Source organism: Myotis nattereri, assembly GCF_964212035.1.
Source record: "Myotis nattereri genome assembly, chromosome: 4".
NCBI lineage: Eukaryota > Metazoa > Chordata > Mammalia > Chiroptera > Vespertilionidae > Myotis > Myotis nattereri.
Window position 1 is genome coordinate 111,481,398 of NC_138079.1, and position 26,056 is coordinate 111,507,453.

The following is a 26,056-nucleotide window of genomic DNA, read 5'->3' on the forward strand; positions in this document are numbered from 1 at the left end:
CGAGTGGGACCCAGCAGGCTGTATGTCAATGGGAGCCCCATGGGATCTTTTGATCCAGGAAGTTGGGAAACACTACCCAGCCTGCAATGTGCTTCAGACACCTGAGTAGAGATTACTCCTCAACTCACACCACAAAGATAACACATGAGCCAGTAATTGCAAGCGCCACCTCCCACTCCCACAGAATCTGAGCCTATAAACCTGTTACCGGGCCCAGGCTGCAGCATCGAGGTGTCTCAAATGCAATGAGAGATGCTGAAAAGAAATGGTGATTTGCTCTCAGAAAATCTGAGTTCTCAATCTGGCCCTGACAGTCAACAGTCAAAGCCTGGCAAGCTGCTGTGCTTCAGTTTCCTCATCTGCATGCCCTCTACTGCTACCCATTGTGACCTTCCTATTTAGACCACTATTCCCTTTGACCCAGAATTTCTACTTCTAGGGCTTTTTTTCTGAGGAACCAGGGAGAGGTACAAGAATGTCTATCATACAATCCTATATTACAAAAGGCTAAAATGCAAATTGTTCCCTTGACCAGGAGTTCGATCAGGAGTTCAACTGGGAGTTCGACCATGGTGTGGGGCCGTCCAGCCAACTGCCTTTGGCCCCTCCCCCCAATCAGCCCCACCCTCCATTGCCCCCCACACCCCCCCCAATAAGGGGTGGGGCTAGCCAACGGCCCATGGCCCTGCTCCCCAGCCAGCCCAGCCAGCCCAGCCCATTCGGCCCAATTGGGTTGGGCCAGCCAGACCCCACTCAGAATGAATTCATGCACCTGGCCTCTAGTTATTTATAAGGATGAAAAATTGGAAGTCATCTTAATGTCCATCATTAGGGAACAGTTAAACACTGATGTATCTAGACATGGAATATGATATAGCCTTAAAGTGATAATGGAAATCATGTTTAGTATGGAAGCAGGTTATGACACAAAGTTTAAACTCTGATCTCAGGCTGAGGTTGTTTTTTTAAGTGTGTATGGTGTTTGTAGAGAAAATCCATAAAGTTATACACCTAAATATTAGCAGTGGTGGAATTAGGGGTAACTTTTTCTTTTTCTCTATGTGTACCTGTAATTGCCAGTGTTGATTTGCAGTGAGTTTAAAATGGTAGTCAGTGGGGAACAATGCTCCACCCACTTGTAGAGCTAGTGCATGCAGGGGCCAGGGCACCCCACACAGCCAGCAGGCGGGGCGTGAAGGAAAGGGCTCTGCTTAGAGGCAATGTGAACACGAGGTGTTCTTTCCTCAATAAAGCCCACCCCGCTCTTTCACTGGACATTGGAGTTGTAAATATTTTGTCCAAAGCATGTTAATTTTCCCGTGTTATGGAGAAAAACACCAATTCACCCACCTGGAGCCCATTCCAGGGAACTCTGGCTTCCCGGCTGACCTGTGAGCAGCTGGTGGACTAGCCTAAGGCAAAGGCAGGGAAGGGCTGGCCTCTGCTTCCAGGCCTTTCAGAGAGAAAGCTTTTCCTCCACCCCTCTCAGCTGGGGGCTGGAGAGGATTCAGGTGTTTCCAATGTGGAGTAGGCGGGTCCCAGCCAGCTTCCTACTCTAAAAGCATGAGCATCCACCCCCTGCCTGGCTGGTTTGTGGGCGACTGGGCCATGGCGTGCTGGCCGAGAGGAGGTGGTGGGAGTCCCTCAGGCTGGCTCAGGCCAGGCGGGAGGTGAGTGATTCCTGGGGCAGAGGGAGGGGACACCATGACCTTGTCTGGTAAAGTCCATTCCTTAACTCTCTCTCCCACCCCCTTCTGCATCTATAGGTCCCTTTCCCTGTTGTTATCCCTTGTGATTCTGGTGCACTCAACAGAGGTTGCGCAGCTGGGGACTTCCGCCTTCTCAGGTACACCGCCTGGGGCAATGCCCTTCCCACCCTGAGCAGGATGCAGCCGGGGGCCAAATGGCCAGGAAGCACAAACATGGGTGGGATGGTTTCCATCCCCCTTTCCTTACCCTGAGCAAGTCACTAGAATTTTCTGTAGCCTACCTATGGCTTCCTATAGAATGAAAGCACTTGCAAAGACATCTGCCCGCTGCCTCACGCTTCATGGCATCCAAAGAACACAGAAGGCCACCTAAGGCCCCCTGAGAGCAGCAGTCCTCAAACACCGACTCCTGCTTCAGCAAAACAGCAACACGGCGGCCGAATCAGAGCTGTTCCACCTGAAATGAGCGTTTTTCGAAACTTTCACCTGAGCTAGAGGATGCGGAGTAGCAGGTTATAGGCAGAATTTAACCTTAGGAAGCGACCTTGAGTTTACACAGGGCCTTTTTTAAAGCTTCAAATTGAAGAATCTTTTAGACAAAACTGTTGTTCTCCAGTTCTTCACAGACGTGTAGTCCCTCCTCCCCACCTTGTCAGCATCACTGTCAGGGGCCCAGCCTGCTTTCCGCACAGGCATTACCCTAAGCCAAGTGTACCCCTGGGAGCTCGGCAAGCCCTGGCACTTGCAGTGCCTGGTATCACACTGAAGTGTGTCCTTCCCGCTAAGGTGTGCTCCCCGCGGGCGGCGGACAAGCTCTGCCTCTCCCAGCTGGCGCCTCCCTTGATGCCTGTGGGAGAGGGAGGCCCCGTATACTTCCGTGGGAGTCACGCGCCTATAGTTCAGAGGCCCCAACTCTCTCTTTGTCTTCAGGTACTGTCACTTGCCATGAAGATAGAATGACAGTGGAGTTTTCAAGCGATCTTGGCACTGAGAAATGGCATGCATCTGTGATGGGTTGGTAATGAGTGTATTCCTAGCTTAGTCTTACTTAGAACACCTGGGCTCGAGGCCAGCCCCATTTTTCATAAACTCTGGAGCAACGCATCCAGTTCCCATAATGCCATGGGGGCACTTGCTTTGTATGATGTCTCCAAGCGTGGAAGATGTGTCTTTCTCTTACCTCAGAATCTCCGGGGAAACTTTAGCTGTGGGTCACAGCATCTCTCAAAGCTCAGGCCACATCACGCAGACAATAAAAAGTGAAGTAATTAAAGTGCCTTAGGAATGGATCGGCAGTCTTGGCTCTGAGGCTTTGGTTGCTTCTGTCACTGAATGTACTTCTTGGCCACCCCTCTCTAAATTTCTCTGGCTTCTGTAGATCCCTTTGGTCTTGAAATGCTGAATTGCACTTATGTCCTCAACCCAGAAGAGCGCACCCTACAAGCTCCCTATGAGACCTGTACCAGCAGAGTGGTAAGTAATTGCTTTGAGGAGTGATTTGGGAAGTAGTAACCTAGTAGGTACTAATACTCCCCTACTTGTGAAGGGTATATAGGCTTTGGACTAGAACAGTGTTTCTCAACCAGGGGTGACATTTTTGTTTGTTTCTTTGCTTTTGTCTACATGGAGGACATTTGACAATGTTTAGAGACATTTTTCAGACATTCTTGGTTATCAAAACTGGAGGGGAGGAAGCTGGCACTGGCATCTAGTAGATGCAGGCCAAGGGTGCTGCTAAACAGCCTATATTGAATAGGATGACCTTCCCCACCCCCCCCCACACCCCCCCAAAAACACAGAATTATCAGGCCTGGAATGCCAATAACGCTGAGGTTGAGAAACCCCGAGTTGAGGTCTTGGGCTTGAGTCCTGGCTCTGCCACTGTCTGGCTGTGACCTTGGCCAAGTTAGCTAACCTTTTTAAGCCTCTGCTTGCCCATTGGAAAATGGGGGTTGTGGTACTCTCTCCACACAGTATCTAAAAAGTAATGATCTAAAGCAGATCAGGAGTTGGAGCAGCGCCTGGCTACAGCAAATACTCAAACAGGAGCTACTAGTGTTTTTATCTGTGACCTCATGGGAAATGGGAGGCCATTATGGTGCTGACAAAGAGACCCTCTATGCCAGTGGTTCTCAACCTTGGCTGCACATTAAAATCACCTGGGAATCTTTTTAAAATCCTGATTTCTGAGCCTCATCCTCCGGAAATTCTGTTTCTTTGTTATGGGGTGGGGCCACAACATTAGTAACAAAGAAACAGAATTTCTGGAGGATGAGGCCCAGAAATCAGGATTTTAAAAAGATCCCCAGGTGACTCTAATGTGCAGCCAAGGTTGAGAACCACTGCTCTATGCTATCAAAACAAGCATTGGAAAGCAAGCCGCAGCTGAGCAATAGGGCTTCCTCTGTTGTCAGGCACCAGTGCTGCCCAGTGAAGGTTATTGGGGGCAGTAAAGCAACCTCTCTAAGCAGCTCTCAAGCTTGAGCGTGAGGAGAATCACCTGGGGACTGGAAAGTAACGGCTTCCCTCCTTTCGTTGATGATGTAGACCTGGGGTGCCTCCTAGAAATCTGCATATCTAACAGGCCACTTGATCTGACCCCACAGTGAAGAGCCAGCAATTAAAATGTTCACCTCCCAACCTTAGGAAGCTTACAGCTGCATTCCTGTAGACCAGGGGTCTGCAAACCACACCTGTGGGTGCCAAGTCCAGCCCATGGCGTGTGTGTGTGTGTGTGTGTGTGTGTGAGAGAGAGAGAGAGATGGACCTCAAGCTAAGAATGGCTTTTATGTTTTTAAAGAGTTTTAAAAAATACATATTAGAAGTTACATATGGCCTACAAAGTGTAAAGTATATACTAACATTTATATACTTTATATAAATGTTGTCTGACTCCTACTTTCAACCAAGTTCCTTAAGGTAGGGAAATACTCAAAGATGGCTCTCCCAGCACCCTGGCTGCTACACTGATGCTTAATGAGTATTTGAATGACTTGGTAGAGGCCCCAAACCAGCCAGGACTGTGACTTACGATAGACTGACACAGGGTAAGGATAAGAAGAAAATGAAAACTGAACTTCAATCCCTGAAGTTCCAGGAACTGTTCTCTGCCAATGTATGCATTCTGCTGGGCTTTCTCACGGGCTGGATGTCGTCTTCTGGTGCCCGAATGAGGGACCTTCCAGAACCTGCCATCCTGGTGACCACTCCACGGGTCAGACAGCATCTGGAATCTCCTTTCCCACGGAGGTCCCAGCACCTCATGTTCTTACAAAACCATTTGCACACAGCTTGGTCAGCACCAGATGACCATCAGGTTCATGGACAACAGTGCTGCTATGGGACGCAAGGCTTTCATGTATCAGGTCAGCTGTCCAGCTGTGCCGGCCGGAGGAGCCCAGGAGCACCCTGGATCCACCCTGTGCACGAAGGATTTCATGTCTGTGAGTAGAGAGGCCGACAGCTTCTCCCACAACCCACACAGAGGAGTGTGATGTCTAGACAGAGTCGGGCTTAGGAACAGGGTCAGAATCGCGATTCTGTATTCACTACTTATTGGCTCTGTGGCTTTGAGTTGATATTTTAAACAAATCAACTTTTTGTTTCCAAGCCCTGAAGTGGGAGAAAATAACACTTCCCTTGCAGTGGTTCTCAGTCTTCCTAATGCCGCGACCCTTTAATACTGTTCCTCATGTTGTGGTGACCCCCAACCATAAAATTATTTTCTTTGCTACTTCATAACTGTAATTTTGCTACTGTTATGAATCATAATGTAAATATCTGATATGCAGGATGTATTTAGGCGACCCCGGTGAAAGGGTCATTCGACCCCCAAAGGGGTTGTGACCCACAGGTTGAGAACCGCTGCCTTATAGGGTGTCTCTAAAAATGCACTGAGAGGACACACACGGGCTTAGCACACCATGCCTGGCCACAGGAAGATACAAGCACATTTATACTTTCTTGACAAGCTGAATACCTGTCAGGTGCCAGGCACTGTGCCAGGTGATAGGATCCAGTAAATGAGCGAAACAGCCCTATCACACACTCATGGATTTCATAGTCTAACGTAGCTAATTTCGACAACAGAAAGATAAAAGAAATATCGGTACTTTATTATAACAATAATGGAACTGCATGGCTGGACATAATACTGGATTCCTACAGACTTAGTACAGCTGTGCATTGAAGAACTGAGTGTCTGAACTTACAACTGGAAGGGAGCTTAGATCTTCCCATTGCCGTCTGGTACCAGGAGCTCTAGAGGCGAGATGATGTCTAAGGGCACAGTTGGGTTTATGTCTGGTCCTGCACTTGTCCCCCCTGCCCCACACCCAGGCCTCGGTGTGGAAGCACACACAGCTGTTCCGGGGGCCATCTGCCTACTGTCAGCAGCCTGATTCAGAAACTCTCCTCCAAGTCACAGCCTCACATCACGTGTTTTTTTCCCTTCCAGTTTCCCTTTTATGGTGTTCCTGGCATGGCTGATGAAAATACGGTATGAAAATCATTTTAATATACAGACTTAAGTAGCCTTTTTTCTATATTAAAGGTAACAGACTTCAATCCTGATGAAAATGTTAGCCAATAGCCTTGGCGGTAAGGGGAGCACAGGCCTCTAAGTGACACTGTTGCCTTTAGGATCTCCAGCAGCAGATGGGATGGAGCATTGAGGTTGGTCATGGTGCAGGGGCCCAAACTCTGACCCTTCTGGAGGCCATGGTGCGAGGATATAACATCCTGATTGACGACTACAAGATGACCGTGCAAGTGCCATTCAATGCCACCGGAGTGAATCGCTACACGGTGGGTGTGAGTCTTTTTGTGTCCCACCCAGGCACAGACCACTATTTTTAAATCCAAGCATGACCTCAACCATGTCTTCAAAGTAATTGAGAACTCAACTCACTCACCAGGCATCGCAGTCTTACTGTGGGCCACGCACTGCGCTGCGTGCTAAAGACACAGTGGTGAACAGAGATGGCCCTTACTTCCACCCGCCCTCCCTCGTCCCCAGAGAGCTCAATCTGCTATCAAATACAGAGCGGGAGTCCACTAAAGTTTCCCAAGAGTTAGGTTCTACTAGTGTTCTCGTTCTCCTATACTGTCTTGCAGTAGGGACCTGTGCTCTTCGAGCCAACAGGAAAGACCCAGTGTTAAATGAGCTAATGTGTCAAAGGGCTCAAACACCACATTTTAGCAGGAACAGTCCTGTACCATCAGGTTGCTCAGTTTTGTAAGCATTCTCTCTGGATGATGATACCATAAAATAGTCATAAAATAAGAGCAGCTTTTGCTCAGACCCAGAAATGATCAGCTAAGGCCATCTCAGTAGACAACCCTAGCTTGCCAGATATTAAAAGCACAAACATTTAAAACTAGAGAACCTGGCAGAACAATCATTGTACAAAATGCCTGAATTCTACTTAGGCCAAAATAGTGCCCAGTACTTGAGTACATGCTTGCCTTGACTATTCTTCTAGCGTTGTTTAGAAATTGAATTAAAGCAAGGTCTCTGATAATGTTGTCCCCGACCCCCAGCAAGGTAACAGTCATCTCTACACGATGCCTCTGAAGCTCATCCATGTAATATTTGGACAAAAGACCATTATATCAGCACAAGTGACTTGTCTATCAGGTAAGGTCCAGGGGCCAACTCCAGGGTGGAAGACATTGTTCTGGGGCTTCATCAAAGCTGACATCCACACCTGCCGGTCATGCCCTCCAGGTCCTGTGACCTGCAATGCCACGCACATGACTCTCACCATCCCAGAGTTTCCTGGGAAGTTAAAATCCGTGAGCTTTGGAAACAGAGACATTGCCATGAGCCAGCTGCATCGGAACGGCATTGGTATAGAGGCAGCAGGTGGCCTGAGACTGCACTTCAGCAAAGCTCTTCTCAAAATGAAGGTATGTTGCCTTGTCAATCACTGAGTGTGGGAACCTGACCTGAAACATGGTCTCACAGGTAACCCTGACATGGCTGATGACTTGCCCGTACGTTACAATGGCCAGTGTGGCAGTCCAAACTCTGGGCGTCCTCATTTGGTTGCTTTGCGTACGTGAATTCCCCAGTAACTGAAGTTCACTTGCAAACTTCAAGCCTTTTGAACCTCCACAAGAGAAGCTTACCTCAGTGTTTCTCAGCACATTGACTAGTACAAACTGCTTCCTAGTTTCTAATGATGAGTGTCTTGGGCCCTCTTAACCCAGGACGGCTTGAGCCAAACAGAGGGTCCCAAACTGCCGTCCTGACTGATGCACGGCCAGGGACACAGGCACGTGGGCAGAGCCCTCCCCTCAGGCTGCTGGCAGGGCACTGGGTTCTCCTTTGGCATTTGACCTAGTAACTCGGCGTCAGTGTCTAGTACAAAGAGCACACAGTGCTGGGCACTTGAGGGCATGAGTTTAAAGCAATGAACGTCCTGTGGAGGGAAGCATCCTGACACAGAAGTGACAGGGTCTCTCGTCCTGGCTTAAAGGGAAACCAAATTAAGTCTGGGGTGCGTGCTTCAGGGATTCCTGCCTGCGCCCCCCCCCCCCCCCCACACACACACACACGTTGCTCTGGGCCCATGGGATGGTCTCCAGGCCCACACGGTGGTTTCTGATGCTGATCGACATTCTTCTCCTGTTTCAGTTCTCAGAACGGTGCCTGCCCTATCAGTTCTACTTACCTTCACTCAAGCTGACTTTTTCCTTCCGACGGGAGATAGCATCCATGGTGGTTTACCCCGAGTGTCTCTGTGAGTCCCCAGTTCTAACAGGTAAAGACCTTTGAGCAATGGTCTCCACGTCCTCTGTTCCCCCTTAGCCCTTCCTGTGCCTGCGGGAAGAAGGGGCGTGGTTTACACTCTGCACTGCTTACATGTCCAGGAAAGGAAAGGCTGTCAGACCAGAGGCGCCAGACCAGCTGCTAGGGTGGGGCTGCGAGAGGGAGCATTTCCAAACGTGCCTGAGGGTAGGCCCAGGAGGATGCTTCACATCAGGAGCCTGAGCCTGTGGCCCAATCTGTAACTAAAGAGATTAGAAAAGTTTAAAGACTTTCCCGGAACTCCTGCCAATTTCTCAAAAAGAGTCCGGGCTGGCTTTCCTCCCGTGCAGCATCGCCTGGGCCCTGGGCTGCTGTTACCCACTCCCCACCTAGCCAGGCCAAGTCAGAGAGGGACGATGCGTGCCTCCCCAGCCACCCTGAGTGTGTGAGTCCTGACAGAAGGGACATAGGACACCAGGCACTGCACTTTAAGTCACAAATAATTGGACTCTCAAGTCACGTCAGCCCTCCTCGGGGTTTTCTGTAGATGTCTCGCCCCACATGGCACTTCCTTCCGTGCCTCCTGCTCCCTCTTCCTTTGAATAAACTCTCTCTGTTCAGACAAAGCAGCTCCACCGTTGCCCGGGACCTTAGGGTCTCCCCTTGTAACTCAAGCCACTTATCAAGGTATTTTTATTTTGAATCTTAGAGGACGTTTACTAAAGCTGGGCCAGTAAAACAAGGGAGGGCCTAAGGCCGAAGGAGAGGGACACGGTGGGGATGTGAGACTGGGCTGGGCTGCTCTGGCTCACTAAGAGGTCAGAGAAGGGGGCCTTGGGGGGCGGGGGGTGTGCCCAGATGAAGGGCAGCTGCCCTGGTTGCAAGTCTCCTGGGGTCCTCTAGCGTTTGGGAGATGCAGCTTGTGTGGGAAGAGGGAGAGGGGAGGAGGGGAAGGCGCAGGTGTGTGCTCCTGGGAGGGAGAGGGCAGGCCCCATACCTTCCTTCTGAGGGCTTTCGGAGGTGGGGCATTTAGAGGAGGATCTCAATAGCACATTTAACAGCTTTGTTGAGGTACCAAAATGAGACTTTTTTCTCTTAACTTCATCTGCCCTTGGGTGTGGTTGGCGAATGGCACTAATTGGATTTCTGCTATCTGTCTCCCTAAGTGTTTTCCCCAAAGACTTAAGACACATGGGGTGCTGCCTGGTGAAACCCAGGGGACTCCTCCCTCACACTCCAAGCACAGGGAGGGCGGCATTGCCTGGCAGAAGAGCGCTTATAGGCTCCCAGCATCTCACGGCCACTCTCATTACAGGCGAGCTGTGCACCCAGGACGGGTTCATGGATGTCCAAGTCCACAGCCACCCCATGAGCCCAGCTCTCAGCCTGGCCACCCTCAGAGTGGGGGACTCCTCCTGCCAGCCCCGCCTCGCAGCGGCGCCCCGGGGGCTGGCACGGTTTCGCATCCCCCTGAACGGATGTGGGACGACGCTCCGGGTCAGTGAGCCGGCAGCGCAGGCCGAGGCTGAGCTGAGCGAGCTGGTGCGCACTCTCCAACCTTCTCTCACCCTAAGGTCCAGGACGGCGAGGTCATCTATGAGAATGAGATCCGCGCTCTCCCGGCCAGGCTTCCTCCACGCACTGTGTCCAGAGACACGGAGTTCAGGTGGGACAACTGCCACATGGTTCTTTCGGCTCCAGCGTAACTCTGAGCAGCTCTGTTATCCTAACACTCCCCGCGCCCCCCATACCCTCAGAGTGACAGTGAGGTGCCACTACCGCGCGGGGGCCGTGCTGGCCAACACCAGCGTCCAGGGCCTGCCTGCTGCGGGGAGCTTGGCGCAGCCTGGCCCGCTGGCCTTCCTCCTACGGGCCTACCCAGGTGAGCCATTGCACCCCGGAACCCGCCTCCCCCCCAACCCCCCACCCCCCACCCAGCATCTGCCCGCACAGCCCGGGCGCCCTGGGCCTGAGAGGCTGCTGCGCTTCCAGACCAGTCCTACCTGCGCCCGTTCGCGGACGGGGACTACCCGGTGCCGCGACACCTGCGCCAGCCCATCTACCTGGAAGTGAGCGTCGTCAACAGGACCGACCCCCACGTCAAGCTGGTCCTGGGCGACTGCTGGGCCACGCCCGCCGCCGACCCCGCCGCTCTGCCCCGCTGGACGGTGGTCAAGGATGGGTAGGTCCCTCCCACGGAGCCCGGCGAGCCCGGGGGCCCACGTGCAAAGCCCCGACTTCCGTCCTGGCTTCTCAGGGGCAGTCCTGGGCTCAGTAGCCACACTGCCCATCCCCCCGGGTCTAGAAGGGGGGGCTTCCCCAGAGGCTGGGCCGGGCCTCCTACCTGCGGAGAAGGCCGCCCTCCGGTCCCTACCCCAGAGCGCCGGGCGGGCGTGTCCTGCGCGCTGTTGGCCTTCGTCACTCCACGAGGGACTTCACAGGCAGCGGCTCTGCTTCCTAAGGAGCCCAGAGTCTACTGGGTGAGATGGTGCGACTGGGCGCCATCTGCCTCTAGGCCTGAGCTGCCCTGGCGCGGGCTCCGCCTGTGGGTCCGCACCTCCTTCTTCTCCAGCTGTGCCCTCTGTCACTCGGCTCCTCGCCTCTGGGGACAGCCCTGTGGCCACGGGAGCCGTGCTGCGCGCGCGCAGCGCTCCTCCACCCATAAGCCTGTCCAGGGCTCCTTCTCCAGGGAGTCAAGTCAGGCTGAGCCCCTGCTCCCCGACCCTGCGGACTCTTCTTTCCTTAGCACTTACCACCTAGCACACTGTGGTGGTGTTTTAAACCTCACTTGAGAATATGTTTTTATTGATTTCAGAGAGAGAGAAAGGGAGGGGGACAGAGAGAAACATTAATGTGAGAGAGAAACATCAGTTGGCTGCCTCTGGTACACAATCCGACTGGGGACTGAACCCACAACCCAGGTATGTGACCTGACTGGGAATCCAGCCCACCGCCTTTTGGTGTAGGGAACAGTATTCCAACCAACTGAGCCCCCCCCCCCCCTTCCCCCAGCACACACACTACTTTTTTTATAGCTCTCACTCTCTGCTAGCATCTAAAGACTTCCCTACCTTTTTTGTCGCTGACATATACTAACTGCCTGGGACATAAATAGAAGAATCCAGCCAGTGTTGTCTGAAGACACACATATCAGTCTTGTAGCTCTTGTGTTTAGCTGGCAAACAGATAGGTACTTAAATTGTATCAATACAATTTTGATAGCAGGAAAACCAGCACATGCTCCTTAGGATTGCATGGGTACTGCTGAGAGGCCAAATCAGAACCAGGTGCAGTAACACGTACACCAGTGGTCCCAACGATGCACGTGACTTAATCTGGGCAAAAGCTGAGTTGCCCGGGTGAATGGCTGACCGTCCTCCCTGGCACATGCCTCCTAGCTGTGCATACAACCTGGACAAGCACAGAACCACCTTCCATCCCGTTGGCTCCTCTGTGACCTACCCTGCCCACTACCGGAGGTTCGACGTGAAGACCTTTGCCTTTGTGTCAGCTGCCCAAGTGCTCGCCAGCCTGGTGAGTAATTAACAGCCACGGGCGGGGCTGTGGGTGCCTGGACTCACCTCGCCCTCCTGCCGTCCCAGGTCCACTTCCACTGCAGCGCCTTCCTCTGCGATCAGCGCTCTCCCCACTCCGCTCTGTGTTCCGGGACTTGCCCTGCGTCACCGAGAAGCAGGCGAGGTAAAATTTCAAGTCCTCATTACTGTGAATTTACTCAAAACAAGCCTTATTTCAAAATTTAAGGATGAGGCCTCATTCTTTACCTACTCAGAGTTCAGGCAACCGTGGCCCAGTTGGCCTTCCCATTTGAGTCTGACATGGGCACACTCTTGGGCAGCCCTGTGGACAAGTCTGATCTTTTACAGACATGACTCTAGAACAGCCGTGGGCAAACTATGGCCCGCGGGCCGGATCCAACCTGTTTGAAATGAATAAAACTAAAAATAAAAAAAGACCGTACCCTTTTATGTAATGATGTTTACTTTGAATTTATATTAGTTCACACAAACACTCCATCCATGCTTTTGTTCCGGCCCTCCGGTCCAGTTTAAGAACCTATTGTGGCCCTCGAGTCAAAAAGTTTGCCCACCCCTGCTCTAGAAGGTTATTCTTCTTGAGTCTCGGTGGATTCAGACGTAAAATTCTTCAGGAGCCACTCTGTCCTTAGGAAGGTGCATGCCCTATCCTGCCAAGGCCGCACACTGCCCAGCAGAGCAGGGGCGCCACAGAGGGCTGCTCTGGGAGGCCTGTGGACACACCGCTTGGCACTCCTGCGCACTAGTTCAGAGCTCAAACTCTATTACCTGTCTCCAGCCACAGGGGCCACTGAAGAAGAGAAAACAATAAGTCTGCCGGGACCCATCCTCCTGTTGTCAGATGACTCCTCGGGCAGAGGTATGGACCTGGAACCGAGGGCTCTTCCTGGCTGCTAGTGCGAGGCTGTGCGTGACATTTCATTATGCGAACATAATGCATGCTCACCTCTGAACAAGAGGAGAGCGACAGTCTCTTCCCAGGGATAGCTTCTGCTTTCCCAAGTCCCCTTTAACACGGGGGTCATATAGTCTCCCTACAGGTCTATAGCTGCTTTTAAAAACTGTATCTTACATCTGTACAGAGACCTACCTCACTGTTAATAGCTCACTAGATTTCCATCTAGGTTACCTCCAGTTTTGTCACTCATGCCACATCAGAAGCCTCTTAATTCTTTGCCTGCTATATAAGAACTCCAGGATATGTTTCTAGAAATAGGATTAATGGGTCAGAAGGCATGTACCTTGATACTGCCAAACCCAACTTATTAATATCTTATAGCCTCATCCCAGATGGTCTTAATTTTAGGCCTTGAATTTGAAATAAGCCATCTTCAATCCCTAATGCCCTGGGAGAGCTGTTGGTCCAGGACGTTGTGTTAGACAACAGGCTGGGACTGTAAGGTCCTTTTCAGCCGCCTGAGTTTAGGTCAGTAAAAGCAAGTGGGAGCGACACTGAGTGTGGAGAGGAGGCGCTGGTGCAAGGGTTAAAGCTGGACCCTGTTGCCAGCTTCCCAGAGGAGTACTTTGAGAGTTCATTTCTCTCCTTCTCTGGGGAGCCCTCATATGTAAAGCTTCAGCTTCAACTTACGCTTATGATTTAAACATGAGCTTAAGACTCGGACGTCTGCTTCTCTTCCAGACACAGTAGATGCTGAAGGGCACGGAACTGCTGGATATGTTGCTTTCAAAACCATGGCGGTTGTAGTTGTCTCCGCAGGTGTGGTAGCAGCTCCAGGCCTCGTCTTTTACCTGCGCAAGAAAAGAACCAGGACGTTAAATCAGTGATTGGATTTTTAATAAAGTGGTGGCAGTGAGCCTCTTGCTTTGCCTTCTCATTATATTAGACTAGAGGCCCGATGCACAAAATTCATGCCAGAGTAGGTTTTCCTTCCCCCAGCTGCCGGCACTGGCTTCCCTCGTAGTCCCGGCTTTATCCAGAAGGACATCCAGTCTAATTAGTATATTACGCTTTTACTACTTTAGATAAAGTCCAAGGACTGTTCTTCTTTAGAGTGGGTGCTGTACCTTTCCATAATCCTCTGAGCAGTTTTGGTCTGTGTGGACGTGAATAAGGAAATTGATGACTCCATTGCTTCTTGTCACTTAGTTTTTTCTGACTCCCATCCCCAACACTGGCAGAGAATTTAATCAACGGTGGGGTTTAGGAACAGCTCCTTCTGGGGGTGCTTTTAGGTGACTCCAATGCCTTCTACTCCTTTAATATACAAGATGTGGGGGAGGGGCAAAGGAAGCCACCCCCAACCCTTGACATAATTTCCCTTCTCTTTAAGGGAAGGAAACCAGGTGTTCTACTTAGGAAATATTTTCTAACTCAGATTACTCTTTTAAATAAGTAGACAGACAACTTTCTCTGAGAACTTAGAGATTTAGCCAAATTCTCCCATGTACTCCAAATCCAATTAAAGAGTAGAAGAGCCCTTTGGAGGAGGGTAAGGAATACTAGAAGGTTCCAGTTTCCTGAGGTGCAATTACAACAGTTCTAGTCTCTTTAAGGCTCTCCAGCTGAACACCAGCTGCTTTGCTGAGCCAGGAGAGCTACTTTTCCACTCTGACCCCAGGCCATCACCTCTCTGACATGAGGCTTCCGCTGTGCATCACTCATGACCTTTGGATGGTGGTCTTCTTCACACCATACATAGCTCTAACAGACCACATTCCAGATCACAAACATGGAAATAGATTCGCTTGTATCCTTCACCAGAAACACTGGATCTAAATCAGAACTTTCCCTTTAAAAAAACTTGTAAAGCTTTTAAATCTCTGTACATGGTGGGGATTGGGGTTGGACTAGAAATATGGAAGTGTTTTGCAGACTCTTTTCCACTCAACTGTGAGTTGTCATATTGGGTTTTTCAAAACCTCACCCTCCTTGAGGAAGAATATTACATATCTTGCACTTAGTCATCATGTGACACTCGAAGTCGTTACACTGAGCCTTCAGCCTTGGCTCCCAGCACACTTTCATTCTCAGTCCTTGCTTAGATATATAAATGGGGGAAGGAAACAGCTGTACTTATACTGTGTGAGAAGTCTGGTCTTTCCAGAGTAAGGCTCAAGTCATCGCAAGGCCATTCTTCGGGCACTGCTTCATAAGGGAGTGAGTCATTCTGCTAATGAGACAGCAAGAAGAGGCCTTGGAGTCAAACTTTTCTGGGTGACTACATCATGTTAGTGATACACAAGGGACCAGAAACACTGCATGTGTTTTACTTTTTAAAGCGGAATTTAAAAAATGTTGGTTCTTAAATGGCTGAATAATGACCACCCCAGCATGCACACATCTTAATTCCCATAAACAGAATATTCTTCCCTGTACATCACCCCAGATGGACTTTGCAGATGTGGCTTGAGGTCTTGACATGGGGAGATTACCCACGGGGGCTCAGCCACAAGGGTCCTTATGAAACAGGCAGCAGGTCGGAATCGGAGATGTCCCAATGGAGGCATCACAGCGATGTGTACACAAGCCGAGAAATGCGGGCAGTCTCTAGCCTCTGACAGCTGGAAGGCAAGGAAGTGGGTTCTCCGCTAGAGCCTCCAGAAGGGATTCTGACTTCCAGATTGTAAAATAATCCGTTTTAAGCCTCTGACTGTGTTGTTATGGCAGAAATAGAAGACTAATATACCCTCTAATGGGTTGCTACCCACAACCTGAAATACACTTGCTAGAAATGCTCATTTTACAAGTGAGCACCTTGCCCTGGGTGTCACCCACAAGGTGGTCTGTTTGTGTGGAGTCATAGGATCAAGGTGACGTGGACCTCGAAGCTGCCCCACAGGGGGACTCAGTTGTTCTGTGTTTGCCACAAATGCCAAGGCAGAACTGTGAGAGGAAAGCCACACTGGCTGGGAGCAGCACTGGGTGGACTCTTGTTGCCATGGTTTCCTGGAACAAGTAATGAGCAGTCGATTCAAGGCCCGTTCTCAGTTTCTGAAGGTACACGGGGGAGGCAGTCTAATCAGCAGAGATGATTAGTGAAGCTCAAATCCTAACAGGCTGCTCCCTCATTCAATCTGGAGCCTGCAATCTCCCTTATCAGTAGCAATGGGCTGCAGTTGTCATCCAGGTGCCAGGATGTAGATGAAGGGCATTTGGGATTCTCTACTGGGCAGTGCCATGGAGGTTGCAGGGGTGGGAATGGACATGTGTGTCTTGGGAAGCCCCTCGAATGCACCTCTCCCCCTGCCATTCTGCTGCTTCAGGCAGTTTCATGGGATGCCTAGGGAGGACTCTAGAACAAAAGCTGAGTTGGGGCTCTGGGCCTTCGTCTTCCTCGTTGTGTGGCCTTGGGCAGATGGGACATCCTGTAAATCGGATAAAACCTCCTTTGGAAGCATGTGAGTGTCCAACGAGGGCCAGGGTATTGGTGTAAGAGCTGCCCAGTCAGCGATGAGCCATCTAAATACCAACATAACCATGTGGATGGCACAGGACCACACACTGAACCCGACACGCTCAGGGAGGCCTGTGTGGCAGCCTTACAAACTCAGAGACCTAAAGTAACCAGTAGGGTGGTCTGAAATGAAAACATCTTAGCTGAACACGAGTCATGGCGATAGTCCTGTCCTGCACTGGTATCTTCCCTGACAAAGGTCAATTTTTATCTTAACTGAGCCTATCTATTATCTTGTTGCATCTACAATAACATACCTTTGGAATGTCAGGATGATCCTGACAGAGCAGGCAGGTAGATAGACGTGAGCACAGCAGGAATGATAGGCCAGCTATGGCATGTCCCCGGGGTACTTAGCAATGGGCAAAACTAGAGAAACCAGTATCTTAGGCCAAGACATTACCCCAGGATGACCTTTCCACCCCGAGGAGGAGCAGGGGCAGGAGGACGGCCTCACAGACTCCCCACAAGCCCGTGCACGACCCCTCCCTTAAGCACTAAGCCCTCAGGACCCTGAGGGTCTGACATGCACCATAACCTCAGGAACAAAGCCCCAGGCTGCTGACTACAGGGGCAGCTGTGCTCAATCTAGAGATGACATTTAGGCCTCGGCTGTGTCTCAGCTCCAGGCCCCGAAAAGCAGCAAAACCAGAGGGAGCAGAGCCATGGTGATGCAGGACCACCTGCAATGACTAAACAGGGGGCTTTGGTGTGGACCAGCTGTGGGCGCCAGGACCCGGACAGGACACACCAGGAAAGCTGATGACTATTCTATTGAGATCCTCCCCTGAGGCCTCCCCTAAACTGTCTGCCTTTGGAAAAGAGATAAAAACCCTTAAAATGAAGGACCCAGCGCGCTTTCTCTCTCTCTCTCTCTCTCTCTCTCTCTCTCTCTCTCTCTCTCTCTCATGCCCAGCCGAGTCTCTCTCAGGCACTTACCTTTACTTTCTTTCTCCTAAGCTCCAAGGACCCTTCTTTTGCCTCTGAAACTAGTTCCCTGAGCCCATGCGGCCCAGCTGGCTCACTTCTGCTTCTCTGACTTTTTTTCTCTTACTATACTTTCTCGTGCATTCGAGTTCTTAACTCTGAGTTCATTCTTAGATGTGAACTCAAGAACCAAAGTCTAACTAAGTGTTAATAATCCCCTTTGCCAGACCCCTCAGGGTATACTCTCCCACCAGAACAAGAGACCACAGAACCCCTCACTGTCTTCTTCTTTCCTGCATACCATCTCTATGTTCTGTAAATGTTAATTACTAACTGTCCTATACCCACCAATGTGAAAGTATGTGTCTATTCATTTTACTTTTTATCCAATCTCCCTTTTGTTAACGTAAAAAACCATTGAAACCTGTAAAGAATTTTTGTGAGTTTATTTGAGCCAAACTGTTGACATATGCCGGGAAGCAGAACCTCAACGAATTGAGATAGTGCTCCGGAGAATGGCAGGGTTACATCCGTATTTATACATGAAATTCATTGGTGACACATTTAAGGAGGTGGGATTAAGCGAAGTGGGGGAAACCTCTGTGATAGGATAAAAAGTAAAATGATGGACACATACTTAGGTGGGTGCAGGAACAATTAACATGACAAATGAAAGAATCTGCTGCATCTGTCCTGGGCTCAGCACACCTGGTTGTGCCCCAGGGGCTCCAGATACAGGGAAGTCACAAGTGACCCAGACATCCCAGGGACATGTTATCATAGATGCAAAAAGACAGATAGGCTCAGTTACCATAAAGGTTGACCTTATCAGTGAAGATATCGGCTTAGGACGGAACTGCCCACCATCACTGCTTTTAGTTAAGGTTTAATTTCAGACCATCCTTTGTGGTTACTTTAGGTCTCCGAGTCTGCAAGACCACCATGCAGGCCTCCCCTGAGCTTGTCAGGTCAGCATGTGGCCCCTTTCGTCCACACTTTCTTGCTGTCTCCCACCTCCCTAATCTATTACCCATGAATTTCATCAACACACTTGTAAGGACAGAAAACAGGCCGTTCCTTTTCTTCACTGTGGCCTTTCCACAATTTATGAGAAGCACCTGATAATTAAACCCCAAGATTGTTGGCTCCCCTGATTCAAACAGTTCCGCTAGGCCAGTGGTTCTCAACCTTGGCTGCACATTAGAATCACCTGGGAATCTTTTTAAAATCCTGGTTTCTGGGCCTCCTCTCCAGAAATTCTGTTTCTTTGTTATGGGGTGGGGCCACAATTTGAGCCAAACTGTCGACATATGCCGACATATGCCGACATATGGGTAATAGATTAGGGAGGATGAGGCCCAGAAATCAGGACTTTAAAAAGATTCCCAGGTGATTCTAATGTGCAGCCAAGGTTGAGAACCACTGCTCTCGTCAAACTGCAAGACAAAATAAGCTACTCTCAAGGCACACTCTCTCCCACCTCCCCCTCCCTGCTGTTTTAACAGCTCCCCCACCTCCTCCTCATCTCCTTCCTTCCCCTCCCCTTTGGCTAGCCTCTTTTGAACTCTTCATAACTTTTGTTCTAAGCTTGTTTTATAGGCTTGGGAAAAATACTGATAAGACACCTCCTTAGGACATCTGCTAAAAAGTAAACTGAAAGATCAGACGGAGGCCTAAAACCAGGAGTACAGGCTTTATTAGAGGAGAAGCACCTGCCGGGCTGCCTCACAAGGGGAAGACAGCAACACGTGCAGGGTGGGCAGCCTTTTGAGGGGCGGAATGGGAAGGGGTGGGGGCTTAGTGTACTCGGCGTGTGCTAATTGGTGGCTTTATGTATGGTCCATATAGGACAAGGGCTTAGGGTATTTGGCAGGTGTGGATTGGTGGTCCAATGTATAGTCCATATAAGGTACCTGGTTAGTCACTCAGGTATTTCTGGGCTGCAGGTTACATCACACCCCGCCCACCAGTTGGGGGAAGGGAGGATCTATCATAAACAAGCTAACTTTTCAAGACAACCCCCACCCCCATATCTGCTAGACTTCAACACAATCCCCTCCCTTCCTTGTTTCCTTGTTACCTAGCAACACCACCTGCTTGCTCTTTAAAAGTGAAAGCCACTCTTTCTTCCTGCCCTGTATTGACTAACAATAGCACTTTCCTCCACTGGAAAGCAAAGTAGATTTCCTCTCTGCATCTCTTCTCTTAGTTGTGGATTCTTTCACAACTCAGTCACCATCCAAACCCTAACACCCCTTATGGAAAGGTTAATGTGGTGGTACACGGGCAGGCTAAGTAGCCATCTCAGACGGTGGGTGAAGAAAAATGCAATTTATTTAAGGAAAGGGGCTGGGGGATGGGATACCCAAAGGGAAGGGCTGTACAGCCAAGGGCACATTGGGGTGATGATGGCAGCCCCTAGGAGCTGGAGTTCCATACTTACATGCAGTTACTGGCGTGAAGCTCTTGTCTGCAGTGGGTCTGGGGGCGGAGTTGGTGGGCTTCGAATGCAAATGGACTGCAGGTGTGTGGTCTGGTGTCTTTAGGACAGTTTCCATTGCTTATATGGCCTGACTCCTGGTGTCCAGCAAGTTTTTCCTGATCTTTGTTCTCCTGTGGCAGGAAGCTTACAAATGGCCGTTAAGGATCTTATTGCGCTATAGTCTTAACACTTATATCTTCCCCTTTAATCCTATATAATAAAAGTCTAATATGCTAAGTGTCTGGTCATCTAGTTGGCCGTTCAACCAATCAAAGCGTAATGTGCTAATTATATGCTAAGGCTGCTCAACCACTCTCTATGACATGCACTGACCACTGGGGGCAGACAGTCGACTGGTGGACCACTCACTATGACATGTACTGACCATCAGGGAACAGATGCTCCAACCGGTAGGTTAGCTTGCTGCTGGGGTCTGGCCAATCAGGACCCAGACATGCCCTGGAGCCCTCCCACAGTCCCTCCCTGGCTGGCCAACCTCCCACATTCCTCCTCAGCCTCAATCATGCACTTGGCCTGGCCTGCACCCTCTTGCAATCTGGGACCCTTGGGGGATGTCAGAGAGCCTCTTTCAGCCCGGCGGTGGAATGACCAGTTGCTATGATGTGCACTGACCACCAGGGGGCAGATTCTCAATGCAGGAGCTACCCCCTGGTGGTCAGTGCACTCCCACAGGGGGAGCACCGCTCAGCCAGAAGCTAGGCTCATGGCTGGTGAGCATAGTAGTGGGGGGCAGGAGCCTCTCCCATCTCCGTGGCAGTTGGACATCCCCTGAGGGCTCCCAGACTGTGAGAGGGCACAGGCCGGGTTGAGGGGACCCCCTGCTGAGTTCATGAATTTTGTGCACCAGACCTCTAGTTATAAAATAAATGGTAAAACTGCCATTTTCTCAATCTGTTGAGATTTTGCTTCCCTACAATTGTTGTAAGTTTGACTCCATTAAATTCATAAAAATTCTCTACAGGTTTTGGTAGGGACAGAAATAGAATATTGGAAACTAATTTTAATTATAAGAAACTAGGAGCCCAGCGCGCGAATTGAAATCATGCGGCGCCGCTTACACTCTGGTCCGGCCCTGCCTCCCTCTCTGGCCCTTGAAGCAGCTGCAGCCACTGCTGATCAGGCCCTTCCCCAGTGCAGGCGTGCAGAGGCCCCTGCCGCCCCGCCCCCAATGCTGTGCACACAACCTCCTGTTCAGTGGCCCCATTACGGCGTCCCGGTTAATTAGCATATTTCTCTATTTTTTATATATATATATGTTAATCCTGCTCTGTTAACCATGATGGTTCCTGATTAGAGAAAGCACACTCTCACCTCACTGGGAGTCATGCGCCCTGGGACACAGCAGCTCACATTGGAATGCAGTCCATCCTCCTTCCCAGAACTGCCTGTCACTATGGAAAGATTTACTATCTCATGGCTGAAACAATCTAGTCCAGTGGGCACCTGCTCTTCAAAACCCCAGTCCCTCGTACCTGTAACTTGGTTCTGGGGTTCCTGAGGCACCCACCCTCCTGTGATACCCCACTCCCCCAGCCCGCATGACTTGTAACCTGGATAGTAATTATCCAGTGCCTACTTTATCATACTTGTAATGCCTACATCCACATGTCATCTTTGTCCTTCTACCTGACATAAGCAGCTGGCTTATGGTGGGGGCAGAGCAGATTTTTGTGGCTGACTTGCTGCTCTCCCATACTGCTGGCAGGATTGGAATAAATGCTCATATGATTCAACCCTGTCTCTGCTTAATTGGCTCAAGTAATGGCAGGAAGCACAGACTGCTTGGTTGTCCAGGTACAGTTTGGACATTTCTTACATCCACATAACAACACTGTTTTAAGCACTTGAAATAACAACTTTGAGATATTATAAACAAGTGTAGGTTGGATAAAGCTATGGACTAGATAATAGGTTCTTAATCAGAGACATATTTGGTAAAATATACATGTCTGGATCCTGTCTACTAAACTAGGCTCTTGCTTCTCATAGCCACTTGGCCTGGAGGTCAAACCCTCCCTGGTATTAGCTACAACAATCAAGGTTTAACTATAAGACTGCGCACAAAGACCACTAGGGGGTGCACCAAGGAAGCAAAACAAAATGCGGAGACAAAGAAACAGGACAAAGTTGTCAATGGAAGATATAGAGTTCAGAACCCCACTTTTAAGGTCTCTCAAGAACTGTTTAGAAGCCGCCGATAAACTTAATGAGATCTACAAGAAAACTAATGAGACCCTCGATGTTATATTGGGGAACCAACTAGAAATTAAGCATACACGGACTGAAATAACGAATATTATACAGACTCCCGACAGCAGACCAGAGGAGCGCAAGAATCAAGTCAATGATTTGAAATTCGAGGAAGCAAAAAACACCCAACTGGAAAAGCAAAATGAAAAAAGAATCCAAAAATGCGAGGATAGTGTAAGGAGCCTCTGGGACAGCTTCAAGCGTACCAAAATCAGAATTATAGGGGTGCCAGAAGATGAGAGAGAGCAAGATATTGAAAACCTATTTGAAGAAATAATGACAGAAAACTTCCCCTACCTGGTGAAAGAAATGGATTTACAGGTCCAAGAAGCGCGGAGAACCCCAAACAAAAGGAATCCAAAGAGGACCACACCAAGGCACATCATAATTAAAATGCCAAGAGCAAAAGATAAAGAGAGAATCTTAAAAACAGCAAGAGAAAGAAACTCAGTTACCTACAAGGGAATACCCATACGACTGTCAGCTGATTTCTCAACAGAAACTTTGCAGGCCAGAAGGGAGTGGCAAGAAATATTCAAAGTGATGAATACCAAGAACCTGCAACCAAGATTACTTTATCCAGCAAAGCTATCATTCAGAATTGAAGGTCAGATAAAGAGCTTCACAGATAAGGAAAAGCTAAAAGGAGTTCATCACCACCAAACCAGTATTATATGAAATGCTGAAAGGTATCCTTTAAGAAGTGGAAGAGGAAGAAAAAGGTAAAGATACAAATTATGAACAACAAATATGCATCTATCAACAAGTGAATCTAAGAATCAAGTGAATAAATAATCTGATGAACAGAATGAACTGGTGATTATAATAGAATCAGGGACATAGAAAGGGAATAGACTGACTATTCTTGGGGGGGAAAGGGGTGTGGGAGATGCGGGAAGAGACTGGACAAAAATCGTGCACTTATGGATGAGGACAGTGGGTGGGGAGTGAGGGCGGAGGGTGGGGCGGGAACTGGGAGGAGGGGACTTATGGGGGAAAAAAGAGGAACAAATGTAATAATCTGAACAATAAAGATTTAATTAAAAAAATAAATAAATAAACTAGGCTCTTTAAGGAGTGGGGTCTAAGCATGTTTAGACTCTGTAGAAGGCTCAATAATGGCCCCCAACATGTCCATATCCTTTGTCTATGGCAAAGGCACTTGCAGACATGATTAAGTTAAGGATCTTGGATAGGAAAATTATCCAGATTATCCAGGTGGCCCTAAATGTAATCACAGGTATCCCTATAAGAAGAAGACAGAGCCCTGGCAAATGTGTCCCAGTTGGGTGAGCATTGTTCCATGCACCAAAGGTCATCCAGTTTGATTCCCAGGCAGGGCACATACTCAGTTTGCAAGTTCCATCACCAGTCAGGGTGTGTACGGGAGCCAACCAATGGACATTTCTCTCTCTCCCTCTCTCTTTTTCTCTCTCTAAAACAAACTTTTACAAAGGGAGACAGAGGAAGGGTCCCCCCCCCCCCTCTTTTCCCAGTGATAATGTGATTTATAAGACTAGAGGCCTGGTGCATGAAATTCATGCCCTTGAGGCGGGTTCCTCAGCCTGGCCTGCACCCTGTCACATTCTAGGATCCCTGGGGAGGGGTGGGGGGGTGTGGGATTGGGCCTAAGCTGGCAGTTGGACATACCTCTTGCAGTCTGGGATCCCTCGGTCCTTACCGCCCACCTGCTTGCTGCTCCTTACCACTTGGCTCGCTTCATCTGCCCTCTGGTGGTCAGTGTGCATCATAGCAACTGGTCATCCTGGTATTCTGCCGTAACAGTCACTTAGGCTTTTATTATATAGACTAGAGGCCTGATGCATGAAATTCGGGCAAGAGTAGGCCTTCCTTCCCCCGGCTGCCGGCTGCCGGCACCAGCTTCTCTCTGGCATCTGGGACCTGGGCTAGCTTCCCTCTGGCCGCCCACAGGCACCTGGGACCTGGGCTTCCCTCCAGCCCTGGCTTCGTCCAGAAGGATGTCTGGAATAACTTCTGGAAGGACACCCAGTCTAATTAGCATATTACCCTTTTATTATTATAGATGTTCCTTTGGTCTTAGTCCTAGTTTCCAGCACAGCTTCTAAACACAATTTTCTAAGAGATGAGAGCAATTAAATTTTTTGTTATGTTAATGTATTTTTAAAAACCCTAGGTAACTTAAGGATGAGGGCTGGTTGCCAGGGGAACCAACCCTGAATAGAGGATTGGAACTATGGTCCCACCCCACTGAGACGAAAGGAACTTGAGGTTGAATCAATGGCCAATGGCCAATGATTTTGGTCAATCATGCCTATGTAATGAAGCTTCCATAAAAATTCAAAAGGAGCCCTCGTCAGTGTGGCTCAGATGGTTGGAGTGTCATCCCTGTGTATGAAAAGGGGCCACATGCCAACCTGACAAGCTCAGGGAAAGCCTCATGACAGCCTTGCAAACTCAGAGACCTAAAGTAACCACAAGGGATTAAAACTTTAAAAATTAAAAAGCAGTTTATGGTGGGTAGTCATGTCCTAGGCCTGATCTTCTCTGACAAAGGTCAATCTTTATCTTAACTGAGCATATTGTCTTTTTGCATCTCAGATAACACATCATTGGAATGTCAAAGTAATTTTCATTTTCTCCAGAGCCCTCAGAGCATAGGCACTGCTCTGCAGAGACCACAAATCCCCTCACTGTTACTGAATTAATTGTTGACTGTTAACTGCTGTACCCACCTAAGTAAAAGAAGTATGTGTCTATCATTTTACTTTTTATCCAATTGCAGAGGTTTCTCAGCTTTGCTTTCTCCCACCTCCCTAATTTATAGCCAATGGAGTTCGTGTAGCCCACTTACATCACTTCTTTTGATTGTCCTGTATAAAACAAGGTGAAAAACCAGCATTCTTGGGGCATTATCTTAATTTGTTGAGATCCTGCTTCCCGGCAACTATCAATAGTTTGGCTCAAATAAACTCACAAAAATTCTTTACAGGTTTGACTGTTTCTCACGTTAACATTACTTGGCGTAGTTGGCAGGATTCCAAAGCTCACCCGGGACCACTCTGCGGACCTGGACCTGTGGGAAGCATGGGACTTGGTTGGAAAGTCTGTAAGGAGGATTCTCTGAAAGGTCAAGAGCCTCTAGGGGACCTTGCCAAAGACAGCGGGCCCTGCCTTGAGTTTTCCAAACAAGTCTGAGCCCCGGGTGTTTTACTGGAATCTTTATGTTTAGTCTTTAGACGTCCTTGCTTAAAGGACACTGCAGATGCATGTGTCTTCTCAAGGATGCTTACCCTGCTGATAGTATCTAGAGCAGGCGTGGGCAAACTACGGCCCGTTTGAAATGAATAAAACTAAAAAAAAAAAAAAAGACCGTACCCTTTTATGTAATGATGTTTACTTTGAATTTATATTAGTTCACACAAACACTCCATCCATGCTTTTGTTCCGGCCCTCCAGTCCAGTTTAAGAACCCACTGTGGCCCTCGAGTCAAAAAGTTTGCCCACCCCTGATCTAGAGGTTAATTTTAATTCAAGCTATTGCTACAATAAAAGCCTAAGGAGGCAGGTGAATGGGGCTCTTTGGTTTCTCAAGCCAGGCAGTACCTTAGCCTCTCTTTCACAGAAACGTGTGTCTGAGCTATCATTCATCGGTCACTCAGGTTCTGCCAGTCAGCCCCGGCAGGTAGTGCCCTGTGTGAGGACTGAGGAACACAATGAGATGCAACAGAAACCTTGAAAACGAAGAGGAAGAAAATGAAAGTAGCTGTGCAGTAAGTCATTGGAGCTCACTGGGGATTTCCAAATTCGAGGGGATTGTTTCTCAGCTAAGCTTTCAATGGGACAGCAGTTGTCCTCAGAACAAGAGCAATATATCACAGTGCTTAAACAGTTAGTAAAAGCAGGTGGTGCCTCTGTTACAGAAGAACAATTAAAAAGCCTGTTGCAGACTGTTATAATTTATA

At 49.2% G+C, this 26,056-nt stretch overlaps 1 protein-coding gene across 1 annotated transcript; it reads left to right on the forward strand.

The window, feature by feature from the left end:
* Positions 1-1,704: 1,704 nt before the first annotated feature.
* On the forward strand, positions 1,705-13,802 carry ZP2 (zona pellucida glycoprotein 2; the record flags this gene model as incomplete). Its single annotated transcript, XM_081090314.1, has 16 exons — positions 1,705-1,717; positions 3,088-3,182; positions 5,000-5,074; positions 6,166-6,207; positions 6,351-6,521; positions 7,251-7,347; positions 7,438-7,619; positions 8,350-8,476; positions 9,779-9,960; positions 10,038-10,129; positions 10,221-10,345; positions 10,456-10,645; positions 11,862-11,997; positions 12,066-12,162; positions 12,796-12,876; positions 13,657-13,802. The coding sequence occupies 16 exons, from the start codon at positions 1,705-1,707 to the stop codon at positions 13,800-13,802; spliced, it is 1,851 nt and encodes a 616-aa protein (XP_080946440.1).
* Between the last annotated feature and the right edge of the window lie 12,254 nt (positions 13,803-26,056).